We start from the raw sequence: 16565 nt of genomic DNA, 5'->3' as shown, positions 1-16565 counted from the left end.
CGGCTCAGCTCCTTCTTCACCACAATGGATCGATACAACGTCCGCATTACTGAAGACGCCGCACCGATCCGCCTGTCGATCTCACGATCCACTCTTCCCCCACTCGTGAACAAGACTCCTAGGTACTTGAACTCCTCCACTTGGGGCAGGGTCTCCTCCCCAACCCGGAGATGGCACTCCACCCTTTTCCGGGTGAGAACCATGGACTCTGACTTGGAGGTGCTGATTCTCATTCCGGTCGCTTCACACTCTGCTGCGAACCGATCCAGTGAGAGCTGAAGATCCCGGCCAGATGAAGCCATCAGGACCACATCATCTGCAAAAAGCAGAGACCTAATCCCGTGGCCACCAAACCGGATCCCCTCAACGCCTTGGCTGCACCTAGAAATTCTGTCCATAAAAGTTATGAACAGAATCGGTGACAAAGGACAGCCTTGGCGGAGTCCAACCCTCACTGGAAACGTGTCCGACTTACTGCCAGCAATGCGGACCAAGCTCTGACACTGATCATACAGGGAGCGGACCGCCACAATAAGACAGTCCGGTCCCCCATACTCTCTGAGCACTCCCCACAGGACTTCCCGAGGGACACGGTCGAATGCCTTCTCCAAGTCCACAAAGCACATGTAGACTGGTTGGGCAAACTCCCATGCACCCTCAAGAACCCTGCCGAGAGTATAGAGCTGATCCACAGTTCCACGACCAGGACGAAAACCACACTGTTCCTCCTGAATCCGAGGTTCGACTATCCGGCGAAGCCTCCTCTCCAGTACACCTGAGTAAACCTTACCGGGAAGGCTGAGGAGTGTGATCCCACGATAGTTGGAACACACCCTCCGGTCCCCCTTCTTAAAGAGAGGGACCACCACCCCGGTCTGCCAATCCAAAGGTACCGCCCCCGATGTCCACGCGATGCTGCAGAGTCTTGTCAACCAAGACAGCCCCACAGCATCCAGAGCCTTAAGGAACTCCGGGCGGATCTCATCCACCCCCGGGGCCTTGCTGCCGAGGAGCTTTTTAACTACCTCAGCAACCTCAGCCCCAGAAATAGGAGAGCCCACCACAGATTCCCCAGGCACCGCTTCCTCAAAGGAAGACGTGTTGGTGGGATTGAGGAGGTCTTCGAAGTATTCCCTCCACCGATCCACAACATCCGCAGTCGAAGTCAGCAGAACACCATCCGCACCATACACGGTGTTGATAGTGCACTGCTTCCCCTTCCTGAGGCGGCGTATGGTGGTCCAGAATCGCTTCGAAGCCGTCCGGAAGTCGTTTTCCATGGCTTCCCCGAACTCTTCCCATGTCTGAGTTTTTGCCTCCGCGACCGCTAAAGCTGCACACCGCTTGGCCCGTCGGTACCCGTCCACTGCCTCCGGATTCCTATGAGCCAAAAGAACCCGATAGGACTCCTTCTTCAGCTTGACAGCATCCCTCACTGCTCATACACAAAGGTGTATTTCTTAAAGTGAAATCCAAATTCTAACATTGTGTTAATGATTTCAATGTATCAATTCCATCTTGGAAGACTGTACAAAATAGAAAAAACACTTAATAATATTTATTTTAATACTTTAAGTGGCTCTAAATAAGCATGTTTAAGCACAAGTTTATTTATTTAAATTTTAATCTTATTCGAATGGTCTGTCATATTTACTTTTATTTTCTTTAACGGGTTTTGTTTATAGGAGGATTGGATTTAATGTGATGTACTTTATATTGCTGAGTAAAATAAAAAAAAAAACATTGACTCATATTGGCAAGATGGCGGCGCCCGGACGGGCTGCGACACTGCGGTGCTCTTGCTAAAGATGGAACATTTGGCGGAAATGCCGGACAGTTCTGCAGACTTCATGGCTGGCTCACATCGTGGTCACTCCGTGATCACGTACGACCGCCAGACACTTCTGGATATGGACATATTGGGCCGTTTTGGACTGATAGACGCGGGCGTGCTAAACATGCTAACTAGCATGGGGATTCGTCGGCGGCTACATCCAGCGGCCTGTGAAGCAGGGGAGTCTAGTAGCAGCGGGGGCCGTCTACGGAGCAGACGCCAGCGGTGTGATCGGAAACGCGGATGTCGAGCGGGGCTAAAAACAAAGCAGAAGGCTAATCCCCACAGAACACCACTTCCCTCCATCCCGAAGACGGATTTAGATGGAAAATGCGAGACTACTGGTCTGGGTAAGGAGTCAGTTAAATTAGAACAAGTTTTTTCTGCTTTGAGTGTTTCAGAGTTGGACATGTGTTTTACTGAGGTGGCTAACTATGATGCGTGCAGTTTATCAAAGCAACAAACAAACAATCGGAAAATCCCCGTTACTGAGGTGGCTAACCATGATGCGTGCAGTTTATCAAAGCAACAAACAAACAATCGGAACATTCCTGTCGTATCAATTCCTAGATATGGCCGTAATTATACTGAATGCACTGGGCATAATAAACACAACATTATTAATATTGCTACTACGGATAATTTGATCAAAAATTCCCTAAAACAGCCCACTACCTATAATATAGGTTTTTTAAACATAAGATCATTGTCTCCCAAAACGTTGTTAGTTAATGATATTATCAGAGACAACAATCTTAACGTCATCGGTCTCAGTGAAACCTGGCTTAAACCAAACGACTTTTTTGCGCTAAATGAGGCATGTCCTCCTAACTTTACACATGCGCATATTGCCCGTCCGCTTAAAAGGGGTGGGGGGGTCGCACTAATATACAACGAAAACTTTAACCTTAGTCCTAACATAAATAATAAATATAAATCGTTTGAGGTGCTTACTATGAGGTCTGTCACACCGCTGCCTCTACACCTGGCTGTTATCTACCGCCCCCCAGGGCCCTGTTCGGACTTTATCAATGAATTCTCAGAGTTCGTTGCTGATCTAGTGACACACGCCGATAATATAATCATAATGGGGGACTTTAATATCCATATGAATACCCCATCGGACCCACCGTGCGTAGCGCTCCAGACTATAATTGATAGCTGTGGTCTCACACAAATAATAAATGAACCCACGCATCGCAACGGTAATACGATAGACCTAGTGCTTGTCAGGGGTATCACCGCTTCCAAAGTTACGATACTCCCGTATACTAAAGTATTGTCCGATCATTACCTTATAAAATTCGAGGTTCAGACGCATGTTCGTCAAACTAATAATAATAATAACTGCTATAGCAGCCGCAACATTAATACGGCCACAACGACAACTCTTGCTGACCTACTGCCCTCGGTAATGGCACCATTCCCAAAGTATGTGGGCTCTATTGATAACCTCACTAACAACTTTAACGACGCCCTGCGCGAAACCATTGATAACATAGCACCGCTAAAGTTAAAAAAGGCTCCAAAAAAGCGCACCCCGTGGTTTACAGAAGAAACTAGAGCTCAGAAATTATTATGCAGAAAGCTGGAACGCAAATGGCGCACGACTAAACTTGAGGTGCACCATCAAGCATTTAGTGATGGTTTAATAACTTATAAACGCATGCTTACCTTAGCTAAAGCTAATTATTACTCAAATCTCATCCACCGTAATAAAAACGATCCTAAATTTTTGTTTAGTACGGTAGCATCGCTTACCCAACAAGGGACTCCTTCCAGTAGCTCCACCCACTCAGCTGATGACTTTATGCAATTCTTTAGTAAGAAAATTGAAGTCATTAGAAAGGAGATTAAAGACAATGCGTCCCAGCTACAACGGGGTTCTATTAACACTGACACGATTGTATATACGGCGGATACTGCCCTCCAAAATAGTTTCTCTCGTTTTGAGGAAATAACATTAGAGGAATTGTTACAACGTGTAAATGGAATAAAACAAACAACATGTTTACTAGACCCTCTTCCTGGGAAACTGATCAAGGAGCTCTTTGTATTATTAGGTCCATCAGTGCTAAATATTATAAACTTATCACTTTCCTCGGGCACTGTTCCCCTAGCATTCAAAAAAGCGGTTATTCATCCTCTTCTTAAAAGACCTAACCTCGATCCTGACCTCATGGTAAACTACCGACCGGTGTCTCACCTTCCCTTTATTTCAAAAATCCTCGAAAAAATTGTTGCGGAGCAGTTAAATGAACACTTAGCGTCTAACAATCTATGTGAAACCTTTCAATCCGGTTTCAGGGCAAATCACTCGACGGAGACAGCCCTCGCAAAAATGACTAATGATCTATTGCTAACGATGGATTCTGATGCGTCATCTATGTTGCTGCTCCTCGATCTTAGCGCTGCTTTCGATACCGTCGATCATAATATTTTATTAGAACGTATCAAAACACGATTTGGTATGTCAGACTTAGCCCTGTCTTGGTTTAACTCTTATCTTACTGATAGGATGCAGTGTGTCTCCCATAACAATGTGACCTCGGACTACGTTAAGGTAACGTGTGGAGTTCCCCAGGGTTCGGTCCTTGGCCCTGCACTCTTCAGCATCTACATGCTGCCGCTAGGTGACATCATACGCAAATACGGTGTTAGCTTTCACTGTTATGCTGATGACACCCAACTCTACATGCCCCTAAAGCTGACCAACACGCCGGATTGTAGTCAGCTGGAGGCGTGTCTTAATGAAATTAAACAATGGATGTCCGCTAACTTTTTGCAACTCAATGCCAAAAAAACGGAAATGCTGATTATCGGTCCTGCTAGACACCGAACTCTATTTAATAATACAACTCTAACATTTGACAACCAAACAATTAAACAAGGCGACACGGTAAAGAATCTGGGTATTATCTTCGACCCAACTCTCTCCTTTGAGGCACACATTAAAAGCGTTACTAAAACGGCCTTCTTTCATCTCCGTAATATCGCTAAAATTCGCTCCATTCTGTCCACTAAGGACGCTGAGATCATTATCCATGCGTTTGTTACGTCTCGCCTTGACTACTGTAACGTATTATTTTCGGGTCTCCCCATGTCTAGCATTAAAAGATTACAGTTGGTACAAAACGCGGCTGCTAGACTTTTGACAAGAACAAGAAAGTTTGATCACATTACGCCTGTACTGGCTCACCTGCACTGGCTTCCTGTGCACTTAAGATGTGACTTTAAGGTTTTACTACTTACGTATAAAATACTACACGGTCTAGCTTCATCCTATCTTGCCGATTGTATTGTACCATATGTCCCGGCAAGAAATCTGCGTTCAAAGGATTCCGGCTTGTTAGTGATTCCCAAAGCCCAAAAAAAGTCTGCGGGCTATAGAGCGTTTTCCGTTCGGGCTCCAGTACTCTGGAATGCCCTCCCGGTAACAGTTCGAGATGCCACCTCAGTAGAAGCATTTAAGTCTCACCTTAAAACTCATTTGTATACTGTAGCCTTTAAATAGACTCCCTTTTTAGACCAGTTGATCTGCTGTTTCTTTTCTTTTTCTTCTATGTCCCACTCTCCCCTGTGGAGGGGGTCCGGTCCGATCCGGTGGCCATGTACTGCTTGCCTGTGTATCGGCTGGGGACATCTCTGCGCTGCTGATCCGCCTCGACATCTCTGCGCTGCTGATCCGCCTCCGCTTGGGATGGTTTCCTGCTGGCTCCGCTGTGAACGGGACTCTCGCTGCTGAGTTGGACCCGCTTTGGACTGGACTCTCGCGACTGTGTTGGATCCATTGTGGATTGAACTTTCACAGTATCATGTTAGACCCGCTCGACATCCATTGCTTTCCTCCTCTCTAAGGTTCTCATAATCATTATTGTCACAGACGTCCCACTGGATCATTATTGTCACCGATGTCCCACTGGGTGTGAGTTTTCCTTGCCCTTATGTGGGCCTACCGAGGATGTCGTGGTGGTTTGTGCAGCCCTTTGAGACACTAGTGATTTAGGGCTATATAAGTAAACATTGATTGATTGATTGATTGTATTGAAAAGTACCTTAATGTGTCTATACATTGTTAATGTATGTTTAATTGTTCAATAAAAAAATAAAATACTCAGAAGTAGAACTGGTTAGTGTCATGATCCGTAGTCTGGATCATGTTTAGTTTAGTTATTTTCTGTTAGTTTGGACTCCCTTTGTTGTTTGTGTACCTTTTTGTGAGTCCGTTTGGTCACCATGGCAACATATTAATTTCACCTGCTGAGGGTTCCAGACGCACACCTGTTTTTGTTAATTACTTCCTTATTTAAGCCTGCCTTGTCCCGTCAGTCGGTCTTGGTCCATTGTTTGCGGTATGCAACTGTTTCGTTGGTAATTCTAGATTTCTTGTTACCTGATCCTGTGCTAGTGTTAGCATTAGCTTCTGTGCTTTCGCCACGCGTTTCTTTTCGTGTGTTTTTGTACCAGTGTTTTGTGATTAAATCATTCTTACCTTTTAATTGTTGTCCGGAGTGTCTATGTTTGCGTTGGAGGAACGATCCTGCATTAAAATGCGACCCCCACGTGACAGAAGGGACCAAGCTTACAGTTCCTTCGCCATAGACTCTGAAGATGTGGAGCAAGGTACGTGGAGAGCAATGGAAGCGGAGACTCTACGCCACTCGCCCTTGGAGCGCCAGGACCTGATGTGGGGTCCTAATGGCAAGTTGATTCCGATCACCTCCGTATGGCCCGAGGACATCGATCCACCACGGTACCGGACGCGTCAGCGAAGACGGAAGCCGTCCAAAAGGGCTCCACTTCGCTACCGGGACGCGCCGCTCCCTCAGACTCCTCCGGACAGCAAGACGCCACAAGCAGCAAAGTTTTCCTCGCCGCCGATGTTTGGTAATCCAGTCACTCATTTTGCCAAACAATTTTCTGATTGGGCTGCTAACAAAATGAACTCCGGCTACGACTTCACTCCATCCACTCTTCATGACGTCACTCCGCCCACTTCTGATGACGTCACTGAATCGGCGCGCGGCGATGACATCATTCCGCCGGCGTCATCTAAGGAAGTCACGGACCATAATGTTCTTGTTGTGCCTTCTGTCTCCAGGTGTAAGTCACCTACAAAAGACTATAATTCAAAGATAAAACACTACCAGGACATTTTTTTGAAATTTAGATTTCCTCAGTCTTCTTTTGATTGCCAAGCTCCGCCCCCCATGGCTCTAGTCCTGCCCACGACACGGACGTTTTCTTCTTGTCTTCCCACACAATCTCAGGTGGGAGAGGGAGATGCACTTGCTGAACATTTTTTAGGGGAGGAAAATGAACTGGCTGAACATTTTTTAGGGGAGGATTCTACCCACCTCCTAACCTCCCTCCACCCACCCCGAAAGACGGTTCCAGACCGCAAGAAGTGCGTCTGGTATCCGCCCCTTGGGGGGGGGGGGGGGGGGGGGGGGGGCTGGGGCAGAGGGGCGGTGCGGGGGGAGTGGCACAACTGCGCCCAGCCAAGCCGCAACCTCCTCCTAGGCCGCCTCCACCAGCTCCACGACCAGTACCAGCACCAGCTCCACGACCAGTACCAGCACCACGCCCAGTACCAGTACCAGCACCACGCCCAGTACCAGTACCAGCACCACGCCAAGTACCAGTACCAGCACCACGCCAAGCACCAGCACCAGCACCACGCCAAGCACCAGCACCAGCTCCACGACAAGCACCAGCACCAGCTCCACGACAAGCACCAGCACCAGCTCCACGACAAGCACATGCACCAGCTCCACGACAAGCACCAGCACCAGCTCCAAGACAAGCACCAGCACCAGCTCCACGACAAGCACCAGCACCAGCTCCACGACAAGCACCAGCACCAGCTCCACGACAAGTACCAGCACCAGCTCCACGACAAGTACCAGCACCAGCTCCACGACAAGTACCAGCACCAGCTCCACGACAAGTACCAGCACCAGCTCCACGACAAGTACCAGCACCAGCTCCACGCCGCCAAGCACCGCCATGCCAAGAACCAAGCCAAGTCTCGTCTTCTGCTGCGTCCACGCCTGACACGTCTTCTGCTGCGTCCACGCCTGACACGTCTTCTGCTGCGTCCACGCCTGACACGTCTTCTGCTGCGTCCACGCCTGACACGTCTTCTGCTGCGTCCACGCCTGACACGTCTTCTGCTGCATCCACGCCTGACACGTCTTCTGCTGCGTCCACGCCTGACACGTCTTCTGCTGCGTCCACGCCTGACAAGTCTTCTGCTGCGTCCACGCCTGACTCCTCGTCTTCTGCTGCGTCCACGCCTGACTCCTCGTCTTCTGCTGCGTCCACGCCTGACTCCTCGTCTTCTGCTGCGTCCACGCCTGACTCCTCGTCTTCTGCTGCGTCCACGCCTGACTCCTCGTCTTCTGCTGCGTTCACGCCTGACTCCTCGTCTTCTGCTGCGTCCACGCCTGACTCCTCGTCTTCTGCTGCGTCCACGCCTGACTCCTCGTCTTCTGCTGCGTCCACGCCTGACTCCTCGTCTTCTGCTGCGTTCACGCCTGACTCCTCGTCTTCTGCTGCGTCCACGCCTGTTACGACGGCGCCGACGTGCCTACTTCCACGTCGACCATGGATGTGGCCGCCCCCTGGTCGTCCGCCACGCCAAGTGCATCCACCTCCCTGTCGGCCACGGATGTGGCCGCTCCCTGGTCGCCCGCCTCGCCGGCTGCAGCGGCGTTCCACTCGCCGCCGCCACTTGACTTTGCCTCGGTGGATTCGGGGATACTTGGCCTGGCGACCCACCGCCAATTCCTCCCTCCGCCCTCCCGTGACTCTTGACCCTGCTTGTTTTTGTTTATGGACATCTGGTATCTGTCCTTGAGGAGGGGGTACTGTCATGATCCGTAGTCTGGATCATGTTTAGTTTAGTTATTTTCTGTTAGTTTGGACTCCCTTTGTTGTTTGTGTACCTTTTTGTGAGTCCGTTTGGTCACCATGGCAACATATTAATTTCACCTGCTGAGGGTTCCAGACGCACACCTGTTTTTGTTAATTACTTCCTTATTTAAGCCTGCCTTGTCCCGTCAGTCGGTCTTGGTCCCTTGTTTGCGGTATGCAACTGTTTCGTTGGTAATTCTAGATTTCTTGTTACCTGATCCTGTGCTAGTGTTAGCATTAGCTTCTGTGCTTTCGCCACGCGTTTCTTTTCGTGTGTTTTTGTACCAGTGTTTTGTGATTAAATCATTCTTACCTTTTAATTGTTGTCCGGAGTGTCTATGTTTGCGTTGGAGGAACGATCCCGCATTAAAATGCGACCCCCACGTGACAGATAGCAAATAAACTCGGCGTGGCGCAGTGGAGAGAGTGGCCGTGCGCAACCCGAGGGTCCCTGGTTCAAATCCCACCTAGTACCAACCTCGTCATGTCCGTTGTGTCCTGAGCAAGACACCTCACCCTTGCTCCTGATGGGTGCTGGTTGGCGCCTTGCATGGCAGCTCCCTCCATCAGTGTGTGAATGTGTGTGTGAATGGGTAAATGTGGAAGTAGTGTCAAAGCGCTTTGAGTACCTTGAAGGTAGAAAAGCGCTATACAAGTACAACCCATTTATCATTTATATTAACATGAATAATGTCGACGTCATATTACATGACTTTGTATCAATATGTATATTAAATATAATTTTAATAGTTGGCAAGTAAACAACATGCATTTGCCATACTTAATTGTATTATATCAATTATAACTCAACCCCACACATTACAACATGTATTCACACTTTGTTGTGTGAAACTATTTTACACAAACTTAAATTCAATTATAATAATCATTATAATATATCAAGATATATAACAATGTGTGTTCTGGATCTAAATTAATTCATGGAAAATAGATAGTTAAACAATTAATCTTTTTAGTGAGGTAGCATATTTTTCACTAGGAAACAAATCTCCTTAAGTGTGCAAATAAAGGATTACATATTACTTGTATTACATTTGAATTGAACCTTATTGAGCTTATTAACAAGATTCTGTTAGAAAATGTGCCGAGTAATTAAAATGTAAATTTGAATTTGTGTACAGGATGTAGAATGACAATGATCTCGACCCACCTACCTAGGTTCCATTCTAGAGGCTAATTTTTCCTGTGATAAAATGGCAACCAAGGTGATCAAAAAGGTCAACCAAAGAACAAGATTCCTCTACAGAATCTCCTCTCTGGTCAACAAAAGCACCTTGAGGATTCTAGCGGGAACTCTCATTCAACCCTTCTTTGATTACGCTTGCACCTCCTGGTACCCCAGCACCTCCAAAAGCCCTCAAATCTAGACTCCAAACATCCCAGAATAAGGTAGTCCGGTTACTTTTAGACCTCCACCCCAGATCACACCTCAGTCCAACCCACTTCTCCAAAGTGGGCTGGCTCAGGGTGGAGTACAGAGTAAAACAACTTGCACTGAGCCTAGTCCATAAAATCCGCTACACCTCCTTGATACCGAAGTACATGTCAAACTACTTCCTTAACGTAAATGACCGCCATAACCACAACACCAGGGGGAGCTCCACAAACCACGTTAAACCCATATTCCGATCTAACAAAGGTCTTAACTCATTATCTTTCTATGCCACATCAATGTACGGCGTGGCGCAGTGGAAGAGTGGCCGTGTGCAACCCGAGGGTCCCTGGTTCAAATCCCACCTAGTACCAACCTCGTCACGTCCGTTGTGTCCTGAGCAAGACACTTCACCCTTGCTCCTGATGGGTGCTGGTTGGCGCCTTGCATGGCAGCTCCCTCCATCAGTGTGTGAATGTGTGTGTGAATGGGTAAATGTGGAAGTAGTGTCAAAGCGCTTTGAGTACCTTGAAGGTAGAAAAGCGCTATACAAGTACAACCCATTTATCATTTATCAATGTGGAATGCACTCCCAACAGGTATAAAAGTAAGTGCATCTATATATTCCTTCAAAACCGCTCTAAAACAACACCTCCAGGCAACTTCAACACTTTACTAATACCCTCCTCCATTCACATCCCATCTCCCCGGATAATAAACAACTCAAATGCACTTCTAATGTATATACTTGTTCTTATGCTATCTGAACTCACTATGTTCTCTGCTGGCTGTACATATCCTACTAAATAAGACCTACACTGTTTCAATGTCCACATTTCTCTGTTGATGCAATTGTTGATGACTGAAGTTCTGATATCAACCAAAGCTCCTCATCCCACCCCCCCGGATTGTAAATAATGTAAATAATTTAATGTACATACTATGATGATTAACTTGTGTGATGACTGTATTATGTTGATAGTATATATTTGTACCATGAATTGATTAACGTGGACCCCGACTTAAACAAGTTGAAAAACTTATTTGGGTGTTACCATTTAGTGGTCAATTGTACGGAATATGTACTGAACTGGGCAATCTACTAATTAAAGTATCAATCAATCAATCAATCAATCAATCAATCAATCAAAACCATAAAAAAAAACAGGAAGATTGGAGCATGTGGAAGGAAGTTACGACTGTTATAATGTTCCACCACAAGGAGGCGATGTTGGTGTCGATATTAATGACTACTCATAATCAGACCCCCACCTAAAAGCCTCATATCAGTTTGCAAGGAGATCCCATCATGTAAAGAGAAGTAAAGACAATTTGATGGTTGATGGCGAGGGGCAGTTTTGGCCGCCAGGCTCCGCCCACCACCAATGGGTACCAACAGGTACTGACCCATTATGCACGACAGGGTGTCATCATCATCATTTGTACCAACTCTGATTGCAATCTAAGTTTGTAGAGCAGTTATAAATGTGGAAAGTTCTGTGGCGAGCCATCAGGTCAAAGTTTGGTCAAAGTCCCGAGGAGGCGTTTGTTCAAGTACCACCCCTTTTTGGCTTCAACATGGCTGACGGAAACCATAACGGCCGACTTCCTTTCGTCTTTCAAATATGGGTTCTTGAGACTTTTACGTTCTTCATGTCATGATAGACGCCGTTGGCAATTTCCGTGGCGATAAGTGAATCTGGGGCGAGGGTCACAATTTTTCACATTTTCAAGAGTTAATATTTGATGTTTGGCTTCGGGGCTCCTAAAGTGTCTGATTTTTTGCTTGCAAGATTTGGAGAACTTTGATGCCTAGTAAGGCCCCGAAAAATGTGATCCAAGAGGATCATTTTTCTTTCAATCATTGAAGTCAAAGAGTATATTTCCAGTCCTGCAAGGTTCTCAGCTGCACACTTTGTTTGTCCAGCTGCTTGTTAGAAGTGAACCTTTCCTCACACACACTGCACATTCTATCACAATCTAGAACTATCCTTTAGCCACGCCCCCTCAGCTAATATACGTCCAGTGTTGTGACCTCTGTTTACAAATTGTCAGCTCCAAAATATACCTTCTCCCTGGCTACTCGGGCTGTGAATCTATGGCCTCCACACGATTCCATTCAGAAGCCATTCTCCATTTAAAATTAATACTTGGATACCAGTTCTTTGATGAACTACATCCCTCCATAAAATAGACAAACAGCTCTAAAAATACTTGCTATGAACCAATAGAATATATAATGAATCTACTCAGGTCACATAGTTTATAAGAAGGATAATGAAGTTGGATAAATGAGTTATAATTGCAATAGTCTTGCAGACAACAGAAAAAGAAAACGTATATTTATGTGGCTGAAGGAAGAAAAAAAAAGATATATTAACGCATTCAACACATTTAGAAGCAGAAAAATGGAGAAAAGAATGGGATGCTCTGATTTCCCGTGGTATACTATTCCCATGTATTGAACTTTGGGCTAAATACTTATTGCTATTTGGGAAATTTTGTCACCTTCTGTAATTACAACTTAAGGTTTGCAGCACGTTCAACACTAGGTAACTTGTGTTACTTTTCCGAAAAAGTCGCTGAAACTCCTTTCATCCAATCACAAAATATTGTCTTGCACCTGAGCCATGCTAGCAAACGTTGTTAGCTTACGAGGGTCAATGAGCTAGCAGCAGCTTTCTGAGGAACATAGGGAAAAGTTATACTTAGCGTTAATGGTGTGGACTATAGCGGCGGAAGTGCACTTAAAGTGCAGCACGCACACACAATCTCACCTACTAGGAGAGAAGTCGCCATGTTGGTGTCCTATTTCAATGTCCTTCATACAGCAACAGCACCCGCACGACAGCTGTGCTTCATTTCTACATTCATCTTCACACTCGGCCAGATATAGATTTAGATTTAAGACTTGGATTTAGATTTTAAATTTAGTTTTAAACTTAGTGCTCAAAATTTGATTTAAGATTTAGATTTAACATTTAGCACTCACATTTAGATTTAGATTTAAAATGTAGGTTTAGATTTAACATTTAGCACTCACATTTAGATTCAGATTTAAGATGTAGGTTTAGTTTTAACATTTAGCGCTCAGATTTAGATTCAGATTTAAGATTTAGGTAAACATTTAAGATTTAGGTTTAGATTTAACACCAAATGCTCACATTTAACATTTAGCGCTCACGTTTAGATATAGATTTATTTTGAAAATTTAGCACTCAAATTTAGAAAATAATTTAGGTTTAACATGTAGGTTTAGATTTAAGATTTAAGTTTAGTTTTAATATTTAGTGGTCACATTTAGATGTAAGATTTAAGTTTGGATTTAAGATTTAGGATTAATCTACCAGATATTCACATTCAGATATACATTCAAGATTTGGGTTTAGATTTAACATTTAGATTTAGATTTAAGAATTTGGTTTAGTTTTAACATTTAGCGCTCAGATTTAGATTGAGATTTAAGATTTAGGTTAAGATTTAAGATTTAGGTTTAGATTTAACATTAAGTGCTCACATTTAACCTTTAGTGCTCATATTTAGATGTAGATTTAAGATTTGGGTTTAAATTTAACATTTGGATTTGGATTTAAGATTAAACACTCATGTTTGGATAATAATTTAGATTTAAGATTTAGGTTTAATTTGAACATTTAGCGCTCACATTTTGATTTAAGATTTAGGTTTAGATTCAACATTCAACACTCACACTTGGCTTTGGATTCGAGATTTGGGTTTAGATTTCACATTTAGATTTAGATTTAAGATTTAGGTTTCGTTTTAACATTTAGCGCTCAGATTTAGACTCAGATTTAAGATTTAGGTTAAGATTTAAGATTTAGGTTTAAATTTAACATGAAGCGCTCACATTTAGATATAGATTTAGATAGAAAATTTAGATTTATATTGAAAATTTAGCACTCACATTTAGATATAGATTAAGATTTAAGATTTAGATTTAGATTGGAGATTTAGCATTCCCATTTAGATATAGATATAGATTTAAGATTTGGATTTAAATGTATACTTAGATTGACGATTTAACACTCACATAATAATTTAGTTTTAACATGTAGATTTAAATTTAAGATTTAGGTTTAGTTTTAACATTTACCGCTCACATTTACATTCAAGATTTAGGTTTAGATTTAACATTTAGATTTAGATTTAGGTTTAGTCATAACATTTAGCGCTCATTTTTGGATTTAAGATTTAGGTTAAGATTTGAAATTTAGGTCTAGATTAAACGTACAGATTAATATTAAAGATTTAGGTTTAGATTTAACATTTAGATATAATATTTAGAGTCAACATTTAAATGGGATGAAAATGGGCTGAATGTGAGAAAAGTGAGTGGAATCTGAGAAATATATCTGCTAAAAAAGTTAGACTGAACTTTTACATTCGGCACCCTATAATCACTTTTAATAAACTTTTTCTAAACTTCTAAAATGATATTTCTCTAAGTTAGGGCATCTTAGAAAGAGTTATTTAAATGTAGAGTTAAGCCCAAAATGAATGGTCATTTGTTTTGATACAGTTACAACTCCACTTGCTTTTAATGTCATACAGTATTAGTTTTTACAGTGTAAGTAAATGAATATAGCCCATGTGACATACTCCGCTGCAATAGGTGGCAGTATGCACCTTTCATGTCATTGCTGCAAGCTGCCCTTCAACTAAAGGAATAATTGCTCGAAGGTTCTTTGATGTCAAAGAGCTGCTACTTCAGAGAGCAGGATCTTTTAAAGCCGGATTGTTCACCAACCACCCATCACTCGGTGTTGGGAGCCTAAAATGCTAACAACGTTTTCATCTCATCTCTTTTTGCACTCAAACTAATTACTTAGTTACTTACTTTTAAAAGCAGCTGTTTACATGAAAAACATGAGCAAAGAAATAACGCAGGAAAAAATGTGCGAATTCCAAGAGGTGAGAACGTTGATGGAGCAGCAACTCAATGTTATTGTTGAAGAAATATTTGGAGTGTTGGGAAGAACCGTAGCGAAGTACGAGGAGGAACTTTCTAGGACAAAGGAGGAGAACAAACGTCTACAAGAACTACTGGACGCTGTTTTCCAACCTCAAGTTGTGCTACACAGAGCAGGTTTGTTGACATCTTTTTACCTTATCATGTCACCTAAAAGTCCATTCAAAAAGAATCAACAGCTTGTATATTGCTCACTAAATTATTGGATGGCACTCTTAATATGTGAATTTTATTTGACATTGTCTTCATGATTATTATCCTGTAGAAACAAGATTTGTTTGTGTTTTATAACAGTTGGAAAAGTCCAGAACAATTGGGAGATGACACCTTTTTAAAATGAGTGATTTATCTATTTTCTAGTTTACATAAAAATCACTGTGTTGAAACCCTCTGCATGAATTTAGACATAGAAACAAGTTGCAAGTTGCAAGATTAGAAAGCACGAATGGCTTTGATGTGAATATCTTGAGCTTTGTTTAAAATGAAAAAGTATATTTTGCTCAAACAAAAAATTATATTTACATGACATGAGGGAAGAAGTTTCTACTTCAACTCCATTACATACAACATGACTTCTTCCTTACTCAGTGGCTTAGTGGTTAGAGTGTCCGCCCTAGGATCAGTAGGTCGTGAGTTCAAACCCCGGCCGAGTCATACCAAAGACTATAAAAATGGAACCCATTACCTCTCTGCTTGGCACGCAGCATCAAGGGTTGGAATTGGGGGTTAAATCACCAAAATGAGTCCCGGGCGTGGCTGCCGCCGCTGCTCACTGCTCTCCTCACCTCCCAGGTGGTGAACAAGGGAATGTGTCTAATGCAGATGGCAAATGTCACCACATCTAGTGTGTGTGTGACATTCATGGGTACTTTAACTTGACTTTTTTTTCAAGGGAAGTGAAAAATGTGGTGGTCAACCAAGCCAAGATGGCTGTTGTGCAGCAACCTGTGAGCCAACTCACTTTGAGTACTCAAAGGGCCTAGATCAGGGGTGGCAAACATACGGCCTATGGGCCGGATCAGGCCCTCCAACAGGTTTTATTCGGCCCGCAGGACGAGTTTGCTAAGTACAAAAAAAGAGTCTACATTTTTGAATGAAAGAAACTGCTGTTCTAAATGTGTCCTCTAGATGTCGCAATAGCAATTGTTTGTGTCTTTGTAGATGATGCTACATTTGTAAACAACAACAACAACAACAACAACAAAAAAACACATGATGTTGGCGCACCAGTCGGGGAAAATGTGCAAACTACATCAATAACATCCTGTTATTTGATTATGATATTATTTTTTATCTTGATAAATTGAAAATGAACACCAATGAGTTGACTGATGAACATCATCACATCATTGATTCTGAAAGTGTAAAAAAGGACAAATAAGGATAGAATACTATTAACTGCAACATGTTAGTGTAAAAAACCCCAACAA

The 16565-nt window shown here is 43.6% G+C and overlaps 1 protein-coding gene across 2 annotated transcripts in view; it reads left to right on the top strand.

Annotated features, from left to right (window-relative positions):
* The window catches only part of LOC133545406 (gastrula zinc finger protein XlCGF28.1-like), an 85088-nt gene that overhangs the window by 66329 nt on the left and 2194 nt on the right, over positions 1 to 16565 (top strand). The window contains exon 1 of one of the 2 annotated variants that reach the window (XM_061890960.1): positions 14809 to 15252. The exons of the other annotated variant lie outside the window; for it this stretch is intronic. Within the exon in view, the coding sequence (XP_061746944.1) occupies positions 15024 to 15252 (229 nt within the window). The 5' untranslated portion in view covers positions 14809 to 15023. Of the gene's footprint in view, positions 1 to 14808; positions 15253 to 16565 lie in introns of those variants that run through there. 2 annotated transcript variants of the gene reach the window in all.

Source organism: Nerophis ophidion, linkage group LG28, assembly GCF_033978795.1.
Source record: "Nerophis ophidion isolate RoL-2023_Sa linkage group LG28, RoL_Noph_v1.0, whole genome shotgun sequence".
NCBI classification, from domain to species: Eukaryota; Metazoa; Chordata; class Actinopteri; order Syngnathiformes; family Syngnathidae; genus Nerophis; species Nerophis ophidion.
The sequence above is the reverse complement of the archived record's forward strand: the minus strand, read 5'-3'. Positions and strand labels throughout refer to the sequence as shown.